The sequence below is a fragment of the Lates calcarifer genome, linkage group LG16_LG22 (genome assembly GCF_001640805.2).
Source record: "Lates calcarifer isolate ASB-BC8 linkage group LG16_LG22, TLL_Latcal_v3, whole genome shotgun sequence".
Classification (NCBI taxonomy): Eukaryota; Metazoa; Chordata; class Actinopteri; family Centropomidae; genus Lates; species Lates calcarifer.
In genome coordinates, this window is record NC_066848.1 from 15,547,094 (window position 1) to 15,563,146 (window position 16,053).

General features: G+C 40.2%; 1 protein-coding gene across 1 annotated transcript; it reads right to left on the reverse strand.

Moving 5' to 3' along the window:
• Positions 1 to 17: 17 nt before the first annotated feature.
• arhgef33 (Rho guanine nucleotide exchange factor (GEF) 33) lies at positions 18 to 14,203 on the reverse strand. The gene is given in 18 exon segments (XM_018661666.2): positions 18 to 985; positions 1,112 to 1,254; positions 1,411 to 1,635; positions 1,729 to 2,189; positions 2,498 to 2,676; positions 2,993 to 3,082; positions 3,171 to 3,319; positions 3,443 to 3,535; positions 3,939 to 4,043; positions 5,941 to 6,073; positions 6,875 to 7,001; positions 7,374 to 7,499; positions 7,938 to 8,086; positions 8,378 to 8,499; positions 9,227 to 9,241; positions 9,243 to 9,392; positions 11,205 to 11,248; positions 13,954 to 14,203. Coding segments are annotated over 18 exon segments (2,484 nt in total). The 5' UTR covers positions 14,000 to 14,203; the 3' UTR covers positions 18 to 858.
• Between the last annotated feature and the right edge of the window lie 1,850 nt (positions 14,204 to 16,053).

The following is a 16,053-nucleotide window of genomic DNA, read 5'->3' on the forward strand; positions in this document are numbered from 1 at the left end:
CCTCCTGAGCCACAAAACAATTTCTCAGTGTGAACCTTTATTGAACATTCTTAATGTCTCCCGATTGTCACATTCATCCTTTAATAAAACAGTTTTATTCAGAGCATAGAAATTATTGTCTTTAAACAAATTGCTTAAACATATAGAAACATGGACATATAATAACTGTTTAGTGGTTGTTCTCCTGAGTATATGCACAATATAATAATTTCTGGTTATGGCTTAACAAATTAAGCAGCCATAGAAATGTTTATGAGTAAGTTTACACAGATTTGGAAGTTGTGGTGTAGCTTAAAAACACCTTGAGAAAAGGAGCAAAAATGGAAAGAGAGGTGTTAGTTGTCTGTGAAACTGTGGGGACTGGAGGTAGAGCAGAGCTATTAACAGTATGGCTATGTAAAGTGTTAAACTACACCCTCTAGTGGTCATATTTGTAACCACCTATTCACACATTCATCGACAAAAAGTTTAATTTGCAAATGTAATCCTGTGTCATTTTGGTATCGGCAAATGATACCATATTCTAAGTAAGATTGACAAAATAACACTTAATATGAGAAAAAATTCAACCAGCTGCTTTGACTGTATAAAAAAAAATGGCATCCACTGTACAATCATGTCAAGTGCTTTCCCCTCAGTATGAGGGTTAGGGGCAGGATTTTGTCTTTCATATAAAAATCAAATTTATATTGTTAACAGGAAATGTTGCCTAGCTAAATGGATTATATCTGTACAGCATTTATACAGCAGTTGTAAAAGTTATTCAGCAGGTACGTATGCTTAAGCATTCATGCAATCATGCAATACACTGTATGTTTGATCAGTCTGTGACAATGTTTGTCTGTAATAGAGTGGTGTTCATACAGCCGTGCCACGGTTTATCTCCAGATGTACCAGTTTGGGATTTTTCCCAGATGTCTCATGTTCACTGTTTTGGTTTTCTGGTGTTTTCTCACCTCCCTTGTCTTTCTTCTCATCACTGCTCCTGTTAGAAAGAAAGAGCAGTGATAAATCCAATACCTCCATGTTAATGTGGATGTGTTTTTAGTGGGTATTTCTAAAAATTGAGGAATTTTCCATAAATTGTAAAAAGATTTTTATGAAGGCTCACTTCTTCTTGAAGAGCTTCTTGAACGAGCTCCTGAAACCTCCTTTGTCCTGCTTCCGACTCCGCTCACTGAAGGGTGTATGGTTATTCTCCTCGGTCCCACTCCTCCACTTTGACTCGTCCCCCCATGATTGGATCCCAGAGTCCTGGGGGTTTGAACACAACATTACATTTACCGTAATTGACCGGTTTGATTACATCTGATACCAATCATAGTGTTTCTGTCTCTAGAAGCCCACAAAGGCTGCACAGTATATACAACTGAGAAAAGGATAAATGACATTGATCTTGTTGTCACCCACAATGCTGAGCAGCCCATGAAGATCATTGCTCTGTTTGTCTGTATCCAATCTGTTTCCCAGGGGACTGTGGACCTTACGGGATGGGGTTGGACACCCCTTGCTGCCCTTACTGCCCTGGCGCTCCAGCTTTGCATGGCTGCCCATTCCCACTCTTTGGAGGTGGTCTGATAGAAGTCCACCATCCAGACCACTCACTGTGTTATCCATCTGCAGTCCATTCAGTGACTAGACAGCAAAGAAATGTACCTATTTATTTTCAGACATGTAAAAGGAATTGAGAATCTTTCTCTCTATATACATAACTACAAATAAGCTCACCTTGCTCTTACGCTGGCTGGCCTGAAGGGGACGGTGCTGATTGCGGCGCATCATTACAGCTTCATCTGGAGACACGCACCCTCGGTTGGGCAGTTTGCTGTAACCATTGCCTTGGTTTGCACCATTGCCAAAGACATCACGGATTGACGATACATTCGCTGCCATTGCATGATGTGATGCTGAAGGGGCTTTGGGACACTTCACGAAGGCAATGTCAATGGAGGAATCTGAAGAGGCAGACGAACAGTGGTCGAACATAGAGATATCATGAAGGGAGCCTCCATCCTCTTCGTAAAGGCTCTCCATTCCCGGGGGATCTGGAGGGAGCAGGAACTCTCCAAGAGCATCGGCCAGAGCAGAGCCTGGTTGAACCTGACGAAAGCCTGCAGGTCTGGAGGGAAGCTGATGCTGGCATGACATGGACCTCTCAGATGTGTCACTCTCTGGGATACTGCCAAGACCTGAAAGCCAAAGTTTGGTTGAATGGTTGCATGATGGGGCAGCTATCCCAAAAGCATTTAAATGACACGGGTTGACTGTCTGTTTCTGCCAAATCCTAATATGATAAAGTTAAATCATGAAAAAAAATAATAAAGTAACAGACAGGTCTACAAAGCCTCTGGATATGACATGGAACAGATCCCTGGGTGCCAAGCTACGTGAACCCAGTGAACCCAATCTTCTTGATGCCCAAAGTATAATTCTAATCAAGAAGAAACCACAAAAGATCATCTGTTTCAATAATCAGATGCTGTCTCTAACCACAGACCTGTTGGCTTGTGGTTCCGTGAGTCTAGATCGGGGCTGAAGAATGGAAGCTGGGCAGGCCACTCTGTGTCATAACAGTGAGTTTCATGATCTCGCTCCCGATCCCAATCCTGGAAACGGTGAGACTGGATCTGCTCTAGGAGACGCTGCTTGCTCTGCTTCACTTGGTTCACATGCTCCCTGTTACGAATAAACAATTCATAAAGCAGATTAATCAACCTTGTTTCCAGCAGCAAGCAGCTGTTTACAGCAAAAAGCTCTGATAAAACATCCTATACGCTGCCTCCTCAGCAACAAACAGCAGACAGGCTGAAAATAGCTGATTCAGAATGTCAAGACAGATTTTATCACTTGTACAGGTAAAGGCCAAAACAGAGCCTAAAACCAGAGTGAATATTGGACTCAACTTTGTGTGGTGACCACAGACTCAAATGTTGCTCCAAATATTACTTTGTGAATGTATAGATAGGCAAGTGTTTGCAGAATAAATACTTACAACATGGCACTGCTGCAAGGGTATGGTGAACCAATGTGGTTAGCTTGAATTCCACCTTCTACTGTCTTTATCAGCTGTTTCATAGTAGACCTGCTGGGGGCACACTGCAGAGTGAACACACAGCTTCCCCTTATTTTGTCAGGTTCAAATTATTATTTTGTAGAGTGGTAATTCTGACCTCTTCACCTCCTTGCGGTTGTGCAGCAGAAGCTCTTGGTTGTGCTGGAGGAGATGGTGGTACTGAGCTGTGAAGGACCTGAATTGCTGGATGCACACCAGCAACAGGTAATAGTCTGGGTGATCTGCATCTGTCTGCCTCAGCAGCCCCTGTACATACAGATATATAACTTGCTTATGTGTGGTCAAGCATCTTTGAGTAAATGCAATCTCCAGAGTCATCTGCATCACTGAGATATTAAACATATTTGTTTAACTTTGTGTGTGTCTAACCTGTAGCAGCAGCAGGTATTCAGGGATCCTCTGAACAGGTTGTAGGAGCAGAGTGTAGAGGGAGGGTCTGGATTCATCACCCATTATGTCACTCTGACAGAAGCATCACCAATCAGAGCAAAAGGGCAGCACAGTCAACCAATCAGGATGGAAGAACAAAACCAATCAGCACAGCAGGTATAAGCAATGTGACTTTATTCAGCTGTGTCTGCAGCTATTGTATACAAACACCAGTCACTGTGGCTAGTGCAGTTTTAAGTGACCAGCCACTCAAAGAGTTTCTGAGAATATCTGAGACCTGTCAGAGTTGTCTTGGAATCACAAAAAGATGTGTTGTTTATTTTAACATTCAACAAATTTTAAATTACCATACTGTTACTTCATGTCCTATCTTACTATATATACTGATAAATGTACTGCCTTGTGCTTTCATGTAATATCATAGCCTGTCCCAATCTGTCCTGCATTGTCTCATCCTGTCCGTTTTTTGTTTTACCTCCAGAGCAGAAGATTTCACGGAGCTGGAGGCAAGCACGGTGACAACTGACAAACAGTCTGGAAGCTCCTTTAGGTACGACACATAGAAGTCCAAGAAATCACTCTGTAGGGAGACACATAGAAATACAGTCTGGGTTTGCATGTATATGTTCATATGCATATATGCACGCATCATTCATACACATTTTCCACCTCCACCTTTCCACTTTACTGTCAGTCCATGTGATAGGAAAACTGTGTGACGAGTGTATACGAGCTTAATGTATGTAATGATTTCTTTCTTGCTTGCTTGCTAATTTCCTTCCTCACGTAAGTCACTCAGTGTGTTAGGATCCCACAACATACTGTGAACCTGCTGTTATTTTTTTAAATAGGTAGGTGTTCTTACCAATTACTGCATTTCCTCCTATTCACTCACAGCCAATTAGCCAAACATTGGCTTTAATAGAATAGACTCATTAGCTTCAGTGTATTGTGTCTGCTTATGGCTATCAGCTTGGGTTTGGTTGCCATTAGTACCATCCTAATATTCCACAATGGATGGTTAAGTCTTGCAGGGAATCATAATTTTGTTAATACAGATTTGTAGTACCCTTTTTGTCATCAATTTGTCATTTTGTACAGCTTGCATTACATCTGTATTCCAGCTCTGAGCATGGCTCTGCTGGAATTTGACATTTCATTTAATGTCCGTCATGGACTGCCAAAGTGATTCAGATTCATTAGAAATGGCGAGTCACAAGGCCAAAGCTTTTGACCTCTCCGCATGAATTAGCCTGGAACAGCATTGTGGGTTGTGAATATCAAGCTTTTGATTTACAAGCGAGTAAGATGGAGATCCAGATCTTTTTTACAATATGGTTGAAACATCTCTGGAGCTTTGTATATTCAGGTCTTGTTGAAACTCTGTCAGGAAGGCACCAAATGATTCCTCTATTATTTTATCTGTAGTGGGCAAAATATGACAAGTGAGAACAAGTGAGAAAATGCGAAGAGGTCTGAAATGCTCTGTTTCAAATGCAAGGATGGCGGTCACAAGCTGATTAGCACTGTATTTTTCAGTGAGACAGGTAGGGTTTATTGGTAAAATAGAAAAACACATGCAAACTGCTCTTGTTCAGCGTCATAATTTATTGATCATACTAACATTTCTTTCTCTCTCAACCTTCATCAAATAATATATTACTTTTGTAGGAATAACCAAATATCAGTATGATCAGTAAATTGTGATGCTGAGCAATTGCAGTGTGCACAATCATCTTGTCTTTAGATTGAAGTGACACTTTACAGCGCACCTGTATCTGACATTGCTGGATGTGCAAATATCTGCATTAAGAGGGAAATGCATCTTTAACACTGCATTGCCTGCAGGTGGCACAGGTTTCAGAGGCATTCACTTTTCTTGCCAGTAGATGGTGTGATGCGTCTTTACTTACAGGAATGTCAGGGGGAAAAAATAATGTGGTGAAATGCCTCAGAATGATTTGGCAGGAGCGCATAGTTTGGAGACTTAACACCAGAAAAGACAAGTTAAACCTTTTAAATAGATCTCATCTCACATGGAAAAGGACAATAACTACCCTTGTATAGTTCTGTGTGCTTTAAGTGAGTGTTGATGCGTCTGGTTTTGTGCCCCAGAGGGTGTACAGTCTTCTTGACAGCAAATGAACTGGGTCTATACTGACTGTTTCCTGGGGCAAGCATCTTTTTTTATGCCATTTATGCCCTTCTTCTTCTTCTTTTTTTTAAATCTAATTTTTTGAGCTTTTATGCCTTCATTGAAAGGACAGTGAAGAGAAGACAGGAAACGGGAGAGAGAGTAGGGGAATGACATGCAGTAAAGGACCAGCTGTGCAGGGCACAAAGGCCCATGTGGTACGCGCCCTAACCATTCGGCTATTGGGTTGTCCCCGACATTTTGCCCTTCTGACGCATGTTTAAAAACAGAAAATGAACAGTGGTTCTTAAGTGTTCGTCACACAGCCTAATCCTGTGTTTACCTCTTTGCTGGTGAGCCTCATAAACACATCCCCCATGATGCCTTGCCACTGGCACTTGAGCACACGTTCCTGGAGCGTGTGGAGGAGCTCGAGATGCTGCTGGATCAGAAACCTAAGAGAGCTGGGAAATGGACTGAAGACAGCAAGAAAGAGAGAAAGAGGGTAGAGGTCAGTTACACAGAATATTTACTTTTACTGCATAAACATTATTGGCCTAATTTGGCCTTGGTGTGTCCTTCATGCATGTACTTTCATGTAACATGCTAAACCTTCTGACAGTTATTGTGCTATCTTATGTGACAGACTTCTGGCAGCAGGTAAATCGAGTTAAAATAAATGCAATCATTTACAAATACCATTTGACCCAGTTCAGCTGTGGCACCTTTTCATTGGTGCTTCTGGTCATTGGGAACACGTGTGCTGAAGCTGAGCAGTGATTACATTAGAATCTCTTTTAAAGAGTGTCCTCTCTGTTTCACTGGTGTATATAACCTGCTTTTATTTAATTAGTTCATTTCCTGTTCTCCCCTCACCGTAAGCTCTCAAATTAGATCAGCAGCCACCCCTGGCATAAATTCAGAGTTTTGATCTGCGTGTGTTTATGTGGATGTGTGTGAGAGAGATGGACAAAGACAGAAATGACTGTAGTCTGCGATATTTTACATAAGAGAGACTTTTTCTTTGTCAGATAACGTTGGCATTATCTGGCTAATTCTTAAACAGATACAGTGTTTGAGTAAGCTTGAGTAAGTAACTTTAAAACAAGGAAAAGAAAAATGTTTAAATGCTTCCTCCTTATTAAATTACCATCCTCCCCATTATTGGGTAATTTCAAAGATGTCTGTCTGTTTTTGATGCCCATGTAAGATTTTGAAATCTGCCTCTTTCCAGGTTCTGTCAGACTGAGCTCTGTGTTTGTCTGTAGTTTTATTACCGTTTGTCTTTGGAGGTGAGTGCTTCTGATCCATTGAAGGTTATGTTGGCCTTTAGTAACAGAGACAAGTGGGAGACGTAAACTCTCTCTGACTCCAGCAACTCCAGAGCTGCTCTCTGTCTCTTATCTGCACACACACAAAGACATAATGTATTTTTTTTTAAAACATTTTTTGCTGAGAGTTAGATGAGAAGACTGATGTCATTCTCATCACTGTTGAATATGAAGCTGGAGCCATTTAGTGTTAAATACTGAGCCCTCACTAAATAACACCAAATGCATGAAGAGTACTTCCAGTTTTCATGCTAAGCTAAGCTAACTGTTGCCTCACATTTATGCGCATGCAGAGTGTCACTTTAACTCTTGGCAAGACAGCGATTGCATAACGTGTACTGTGTGTCTAGTGGTGTTGGTGAGTAAACTGTAGGTGGTAGTGTTAGCATCATTAGTTGCAGCAGCTGTAGTTTTATTAATAGTAGTAATAAGCTCTATTTCTTACTGTTTTCAGTCTGGCTGTTGGAGGTTTCTGTGTCATTTCTGCTGTTCTTCACTTCTCCCCACGCTGGAGATTTGGACAGACAACCTCTCTGCTGCTGTGGCTGAGCCTCCTGCTCAGAGGTAGAGGCTACAAAAGACACACACACACATACATACACACACAAATGTGAGTAAGTGGCTCTTATTGGTCTTTCCTTCACTTCAACCTCTTTCCTAACCCTACACATCCTTTTGATTTGTAGGCACACTAGAGCCATACTTGAAATCCCCTTGTTTAGTATTTCTAAGCAGTATACAAACATTTAATACATGGTTTATAACACATTATAATAGATGTATAACACTTCATGTGGGCCCCTATATGTGAAGGCTGGTGTATAAACAGATAATATATAATAATATGTATATACATATAATGTAAGATATGTCTTTGGTGAAGTTATAATTACTGTACATTAAGAAACACTGTACATTAAATGTTATTGGATGTAAACTCTAAATAGGGGGCTTACAGTAAAGACACACACACACACACACACACACACACACACACACACAGACTCACTCTGTGTAGATGTGTTGCTCCTCTGTGGTGACTCACTGTGTGGCAGACTGGGAAAAAAGTGTTGAATAACACCGAGTTCCGATTGGCTGGGCACACAGATGTGTTCATCCCCCGATGCTGTTAGCACATCTGCCTTGGAGCTCTTTCTACTTTTGGACCAATCAGCACAGCGGGAGGAGAAGTAAAAGAAGATAAAAACAACTTATTTGCCAAGTTACATAACACAGCTGATCTTTTCACATCCATGCCAAAAAGCAACACATTCTGTGCCTTGCTCAAGGGCACTTAAATGGTATAAGTAGACATTGTAGTGAAGTGAGAGGATGAGATTGAAAAATATATTTTTGTGGATGAAACAAATTTGTGTGTATGTGTGTGTGCATCTACTGTATAGCGTTTTTACAGTAAGCACAAAAATGTGTGTATGTATTCAGTCCTACCTGTGTGGAACAGAGATGATGTCTTTCATGTTTTCTAACTGCAGTAGTTCTATCCTCTTCTGAACCTCTCTCTGTCTGCTGGACACATCCTTAATGTGGAACAATGCCACATTCAGCTCCTCCTGCAAGTACATTGTACCAAGGAACTGCATTAGTGTAACTGCTGATAAACCAACCAAGACTGTCTGAAATCTGCTGCATTGCTTTAAGGCACAAATCAAGGAGAGGGTATTTTTCTTCCAGAGCAACTAGAGCTAAAGCTTTTATCACTTCTGGTGATGGCAGGTGGGATTTATGAGAAATTTGTTCGACATGTCACTAAAATTAAAAATAGTTGTGTTATCACATAGAGTTTGCCAGTTGTGCCGCTGTGTCATAATCATGTTAAAAACGTTAAAACCTTCTATTCAGTTCCCATATAGTCAGCATAAAGAATGTACCACATGCAAAACACATCAATAGATATGTGTGCAGATGCACCTTGTGAATATTAAAAGCTCATTACACATAATAGTTATGGATAAATCATTTCTTTGTATGTTGATAAAGCTCATATATTAGTGTGTATATGTACAGATAAATGTAATAAACATTAAATCATACATTACAGATCTTACACCACGGGCTACATAAAACATGTACATGCCCCTCAGTATTTTCTCTGCCACTGAACAGCAGTGTAAGTGTCTGAGTTGCCTTCCTAGTTAATAAATGAAATTAGTTTATAGTTTCAACAGAGTTCCAGTCAGATGTTCTAAATTATGTTACAGCGGCCTCTCAGGCCTCTCTTACAATAGGCTCTGTGTGTATGCGTGTGTGTCTGTATACTCTGTGTAGCGTCTCCAGCACCTTGAAAGTGTTGAGCGGAGTTCTTGAGGCCCATTATCTTATCATCCACATCAGTCTGATGGGCCTGGAGCTTCTCCTCCAGGCCGTGGTCCCTGTGACGAAGCTCACACAGCTCTGTCAGGGCAGCATGGAGTCCCTCACGCAGCTCAGCCACCAGGCCCTGCAGCTGTATCACAAGAAGTAATTGAATGCATAATGTTTTCAGGAATTAAGGAAGATAATACAGTGCATAAAAGAGTCTCAGTATTTGATGTTGTAATATTTTGCCTTTGGTGTTTTTCAGTGCCTCTCCACTTTCCGCAGCCTATCTGGTCTGATTTTACTCTCCTCCCTTCATCACTGCCACCATCATTATTTTCAGACAGTCCTACTTTTTAAGCGAAAGTCATTTCCTCATCCTTTCCTAATTCTATAAGCAGTGGACTCCTCTTCTGCCTCCCTTTTCTCTGCAGTTCCATTTTTGTTTTTCTTATTCATAGCTGATTGAATTTATCCAACAGGGATAACTGAATCAGCTCATGGGAACATAACATGGGCTGAGCAGCTCTCTCTCGCCCTATCTCTCCATCTCTCTCTCGCTCTCTCTCTCTCTGTCTTGCTCGCTCTTTCTCAGTCATGTGAAAGGCATCAGGCAGCAGACTGAATAGAGCATCTGTCCTGTTTGCCTTCTGCTCTTCTTCCTCTCTGATGCTATCAGTGGTTGACAGCGCTACTGTACATCTGTACACCTTGAGCCTGCAGAGGTAAAGAGCTATTACAGTACAAGTTCTTCATAGATATCAGTTAATGGTAAATACGTAATTACATCAGGCAAAAGTTTAGTATTGTTCAACATGGTGGTTGACTCCTTTGAATAAGTGTTCACAAGGACATACTGTGAGTCCATTGTAAACACATTTGCACAATGCCTTTTAATGAAAAACACCTATAAACATATGTCCATTAGTACACAGTTAGTCTCACACTGGCAGTTCTGCTCCCCTGTGTTCTGCTGTGAGTAAATAATGCGCTCTTGATCAAATGTCATGAGACCTCGTGCAAATTCAAACTCAAGAGACATGAAACAAGTCTTCACACACTACATTTTCACACCACATGCACAATGATTAGAAGAGCCTGGGTGGTACATTGCTCCACAATGTTGCTCTCTAGCTGAGTGAGAACTATTTGCAACTTTGTCTTATAAAGTGACACTTATAGCACCCTGCACAACACTGTTTGTTTACTTAATTGGCATTCTGAGCAACAACAGTTTTATTAAAATGCTAGGTATTGATTTTTGGTCAGAAACATTTGTACAGTACAGTAACAGGGATTATTTCATTTGTAGCTTTAGGTTATGTGTCTGCAATATTTGCAGTGATATGACTTTTCCATCCTGGTATCTGCTGAAGGAAATTTCAGCTCATTTCCTTCTTCAAATATAAAACACGTATGTAAATATGCTTGAGGCACAGTCAGTCTAATTATCAGAGCTGTGAATGCTGATCTACGGGATTGTATTGCTACTCCTCTGTCAAAGGATGTCAAAAGATAGACAAGACAACAGACCGTCTGTCACATGACCAGATTGACCTTTGACCTTTGTGTGACTTATAACCTTAAAGTTTGCGTGACATCCTGAGAGGATTACATCTCATATGGTCAAAAGTTTGAATTTTTCCCATGAAAACTGAAAAGTAAATGTTAAACCACTGACTGAAAAACAGCTAATAGTGACTTAAGAGCAGAGCGAGTTTGATAAGAGCAGCCAACTCAAAAAAAAAAAAAAGTTTCCTTGTTGAAAAGTTTAGATCTCTGCTCCTGACAGATGGAGGTAGGGCTGGCACAGGAAAGTTGTTGGGAAAGTACCGACAACAAGTCCAAGTCACCATGGACGATTTCTTTCACATCTTCTTTTACTTTTCCAAGTCTACCAAATACATCTGAGATGGGTGATAAAATAGTGACAGTAATTGTTGATAGAGCTCTTGTTTACCTGAGCAATCTCCAGGTTAGCCTCCTCCACATTTTCTTCTTTATCTAAAAGGTAAACAAAGGGAAAATAACTCAGTTAGACGCCCACACAGGCAACAATTCACATTTATGAAAATGTTGATTTATTCCATTATAATATTACTTCATGTATTCATAAGTAGGCATGATACATTCTTCATATTAATGTGTCGCTAAAACATGCAAGTGGAAAAAATGTCATTTGGCTTGAATGTCATCAGTGGTGGAAATTTCCACTGTGAGGAATCAAGCTCATTTACTCATTTATCTGTTTTTCAAAAACAGAGAATTCAAAAAATATACACTTTGGGTTTTAGGTTTCATAGAAGACTACATTTAAAGAATCTGCAGGTGCCATGTGGAACATTATTTGTCATCAGTGTACTGTATTCCTGTTGGATTAACTGTGATAATCCTGCATAAATACCACAAAATAACAGAGACCATAGTCAACATGTTTGGCAGCATTTATCTCACTGCAACAACATAACTAATGATAGTGCTTCCAACAATTAGTGATACGCATCAACATTCGATATGTTTGCAAGAATTGTTCCCTCCTTATGTTTTCTGCTTCAGGGAAATCCAGCAGAGTTCCCCCTAAATCCAACCTGTTGACTCACATTATATTATTATATTATGTCTTTTTTGTTTTCAGTAAATGCATTTAAGTAAAACAAAACAACAAAAAATTTAAATTAAATTAATAGGATGTTAATATCTGCACTGAATTGTCTAATCAACCACATCATAGCACAGTACTAAATGATATTTCAGTCTATCCAAAACTTTGACATGCATTACAGTATGTACATATATACCACCTATCCTTGCAAAATATTATACACATGGTCTTACAGTGAATTTGTGTTTTTGAGTTAGATACTACATATGTTTTTTTATCAGGGCAGAGTAATAAGTCTTAGTGATGGATGATGTCTGCCTGCGTGAGATGTATTAGGGATAAAAACATTTGCACCAGGGCTCATGACAAATATTTTATGCCACGGAAGTCAGTGGTAGGACAGTAAGAGTGCTTCAGCAGTCATGTGAAAGTGCTATGCATGCCAGTACTTCTCAGAAGAGAAAATCATCGAACTACCCACAAGCACAAGCATCATTTTTATGTCCTGTCACTTCTTATGTGTCAATCTTCCTGTGACTTGTGGCAGCTGAGTCTCTAAGTCTCCTATTCACTGTGAACAGAGCAGCTCCAGGAATTGACTCCTGATGGAGTTACATATTCATTTCTACTGATCTTTAGCTGCTGGAGACTTTTGAGGGACTGTTGTTCAAGCTTACAAAATGGTTTGACTGTTGTAAGAAAGTGCCCCATGAGGAAATTCAGATTTATGATGGATTTTTCTTTTAAATGCAGTGCATTTAGGGACAGTTAACCAGCTGTATAAAAGCACAATGCTCCTGTTTATTGTGGAAATGTCACTGGGTGAAGCTGCTGTCAACATTGCCGAGGGCCATTTGAAATACGTACTTAACATACATTATCATGCATAATTGACAAGGACCTTAGGCACAATGTGCCACATCTGTACTGCATAACATTTCTTAAGTGTGAAAGAGCCAGAGAAAGAGTATACTGCGTCCAACAACAGAGTCTTTCTGTCTGCAGTACAGATGATATGACAAATTTCCCCTGCGACTTGGGTTTGTGCTCAGCCTCAGTTGTTACAAGACAGCTACTCTCCCAGAGTGGCCTCAAACCTCAAGACAAAAAAATGTTACCACTGGGAAACCACAAGCAGAGAGTTTAATCATAGCTAGACTGTCATATCCACCAAGTATCCGCTTATTACATAGCAGCACTGACATATATGTTAGCCACTAAGAAACAAGTAGTTGCATTATGAAATATCAAACAAAGTTATGTTAGATATCATTTAGAAATAATGTTGCTGTTAAACAATAGATTTTTTTCACAGCATACATTGTGACTTTTCATAGCAGGAAAAGCACAGTTGTGATTGAAAACTTTTAAAGTGACAGTGTTCCATTTAGGTGAGCTGGTTCCAGGGTCCTGCTGTTGTGCATACTGGTTTTAGTTACTGAGGCATTACTGATGATTTTTTCACCTGTGCATTTCCTTCCATAACAAGTCAGAATGTCTGATGTGAAAATGGGCTATTAGTCCACCAGAGAGCACCAACAAATCCCAAATATCAAAATTGGTATCAGTCACAAAATTCGGTATCTGTCGGGAGCTATTCTCTAATACATATTTTCCCAGACTGTCCCTGATCTTCAGCTCCTTTGCTCAAAGTGAAAAGATCCAGTGATTAATAGCCTTGTAGCCTTTTGGCTGAGAGACAGTTTTTGAGACTCAAGTTTAAAGATCTATACGACTAATTTAACCTTTCTTGAGTAAAACTGTTGCATTTAAATAATCCACAGTCATTCAAGAAAAGAAAGTCTGTTGCTTTGTTTCTGTTTTATATCTTTGTAAAGTGAATATCTTTGGCTCTTTTACTGTTGGTCTGATAAAACAAGCAATTTGAAGATGTCATCTTTGAGTCTGGGAAACTCTGATGGGCATTTTGCAGTATTCTCTGATATTTTATAGAGTAAACAATTAATTTGTTAATTGAGGAAATAATAAACAAATGAATCAATAGAGACCTTAATTACCAGTTGCAGCCCTAGCACAAACCAGAACTGTTTCCTCTGCGAGCATCTGTTCAAAAGATACATCTTAAGTTTTTTGACACCTGTTTTACCTTCTGACACGTCTTCCATCTTTTCTTCAGTTTTGCCATTTTCCATGTTTTGGTCTGGTCTGGTCCAGTCTAGTTCACAGCTGTCCAGTTCTGATGTCCTTATCCCGCTCAAGATGACTTCAGTCCGCTCCTCTCCCTTCTTTCTTTTCCTCTGAAAAACCCCTGTCCTGTGCTGTGATCACTCACTTTCTCCTCCAAAGCATGTGAGTCCTATGATTTCCCTTTTGCACAAAAAGACCCTTGTCTTCAGAGAGTAGAGGGGCACAAGAGAAAGATCAGGAGGAGAGAGAGAGAGACAGACATTTGTTCATAATGCAGTCACATACTGTAGCTAACTCATTAGATTGAAGGAGGCGTGACTGGCTGCTAATGAGGACGATTTACACAGCAGCACTGATCGCAGCAAGCCTGAAATGGGAAAGCCAGTTACCTCAGTGAGTAAATGGTGAAACTAGCTGGTTGTAGTCCCCTTCACTGGATGAGGATTTCACAGTGGGCCAGTTCTGATAAAAAGTCAGTAAAGGCCTGTTTGTTTTAAGAACATGCACTGGATGTGTTCATCTGTCACTAGGACACGTGAACTTAATGTGGTTACACCATGTTTACAAAAGTATGCATCTGTCAGCATCTTCACTGTAAGAACACACACTATAACTTCCCATGTATCATTCCACTCCATTTACTTTTTACACCTCAAAGGGAAGTCAGTGGTCAGAGGTCAGGGTCAGAACAGCAGCGTTTAGAGCTCTAAGACAGGGACACAGCAGCAGGGAAAATACCTCCTGGCCTTGACCTCTGCTTCTTCAGCAGAGGGACACTGGTTCATAACTGCATTAACATTACCAACAACTTGCCAACCATCATGCCAAATGACCTTTGGAAACTTTTAAAGGAAGAAGAGGTCATTACAGTTCTCTCAGGTTTGTTACAAGCTAAGTTGTGCAAACCAATTCCTAACAAATATCAACAGTGTGAATACTGTGGAGATGTTTGTCCACGTTTATGTGCATGTGTTAGCCCGATAATGTGACAGCCTCTTGCCTCATGGCTGACCAAAGCCCGTGTTTGTCTCTCTGTCCATGTCTGTGCCTCACTGTACCGAAGGTCTGTCTCTCTGCTTCTTTTCATATCTACAGTACACATCTCTCTGTGCAGTGGAGACAATAAAGCCCACAGACAGAACAGCTGAGCTGCTCCTCATTTCAACAACAAATCCATGTCTGAAGGTTACATCATTCCCACTCATCATCTGATTCTGTGGTTACATGTGAGTGTGTGCAGGAGAATGAACTGTCCATTTCTCTCTGTACAAAAACAAAACAAAACGTGTCTTATTAACCAATAACTGGCGGTGTGGGGGAAATTGCTGATGATTTTGTGTAGTTAAGCATGAAAATCAATTTGTGTATATGTCATGTAACTAAGACACAAGTCCAAAGGTCAAGTGTGTCACAAGTTACATTAATCTGTGAAATGCCTTGTTTCATATTTTTGGGATGTTAGGTTCAGGCAAAGCAGGATTCAGTGCATTTTATCACCCATAATGTTATCATGCAAACCATTCTAAACTATATATATTATGCATATTATTCCTATGTTGCTGTGCAGGTCTTCGCTTAAAGAAACTATGCCTGAAAATGTCCAGTTTCTTTTTTAAGAATACAGTTTCTCTGGACTTTTTACTCATTACGTCTTTTTGTCTAGTGCAAAGGTTACAGTACAAACCAGGAAAACTTTTATCAGACAGTTATAATAAGCAGCCTGTTGTGTCCTGGGTTTTTGGTCTGAGTCTAATATGATTAGACAGTGACCAGGAACAATGGGGATCACAATGGAAGAAAGGTCAGAACTTCCTTTAGTCTTGACAACTGACATATACATTTACGTCATCGTGGAAAAGGCCCAGCAGCGTCTGCACATGAACTAAACTTCTCTTTTATTAAAAGTATTTAAACATTTTCATTTACCTGCTAGTTTACATCGCCTTGTCAGAGGGACAGGGACCAATTGTAGTAACCTGCTCTAAAATTACTGCCCAAGCATAAAGATCCCCAGTCCCACTGTGACTACTTAAAATTAATGCCCTCAGGAATGTATCTT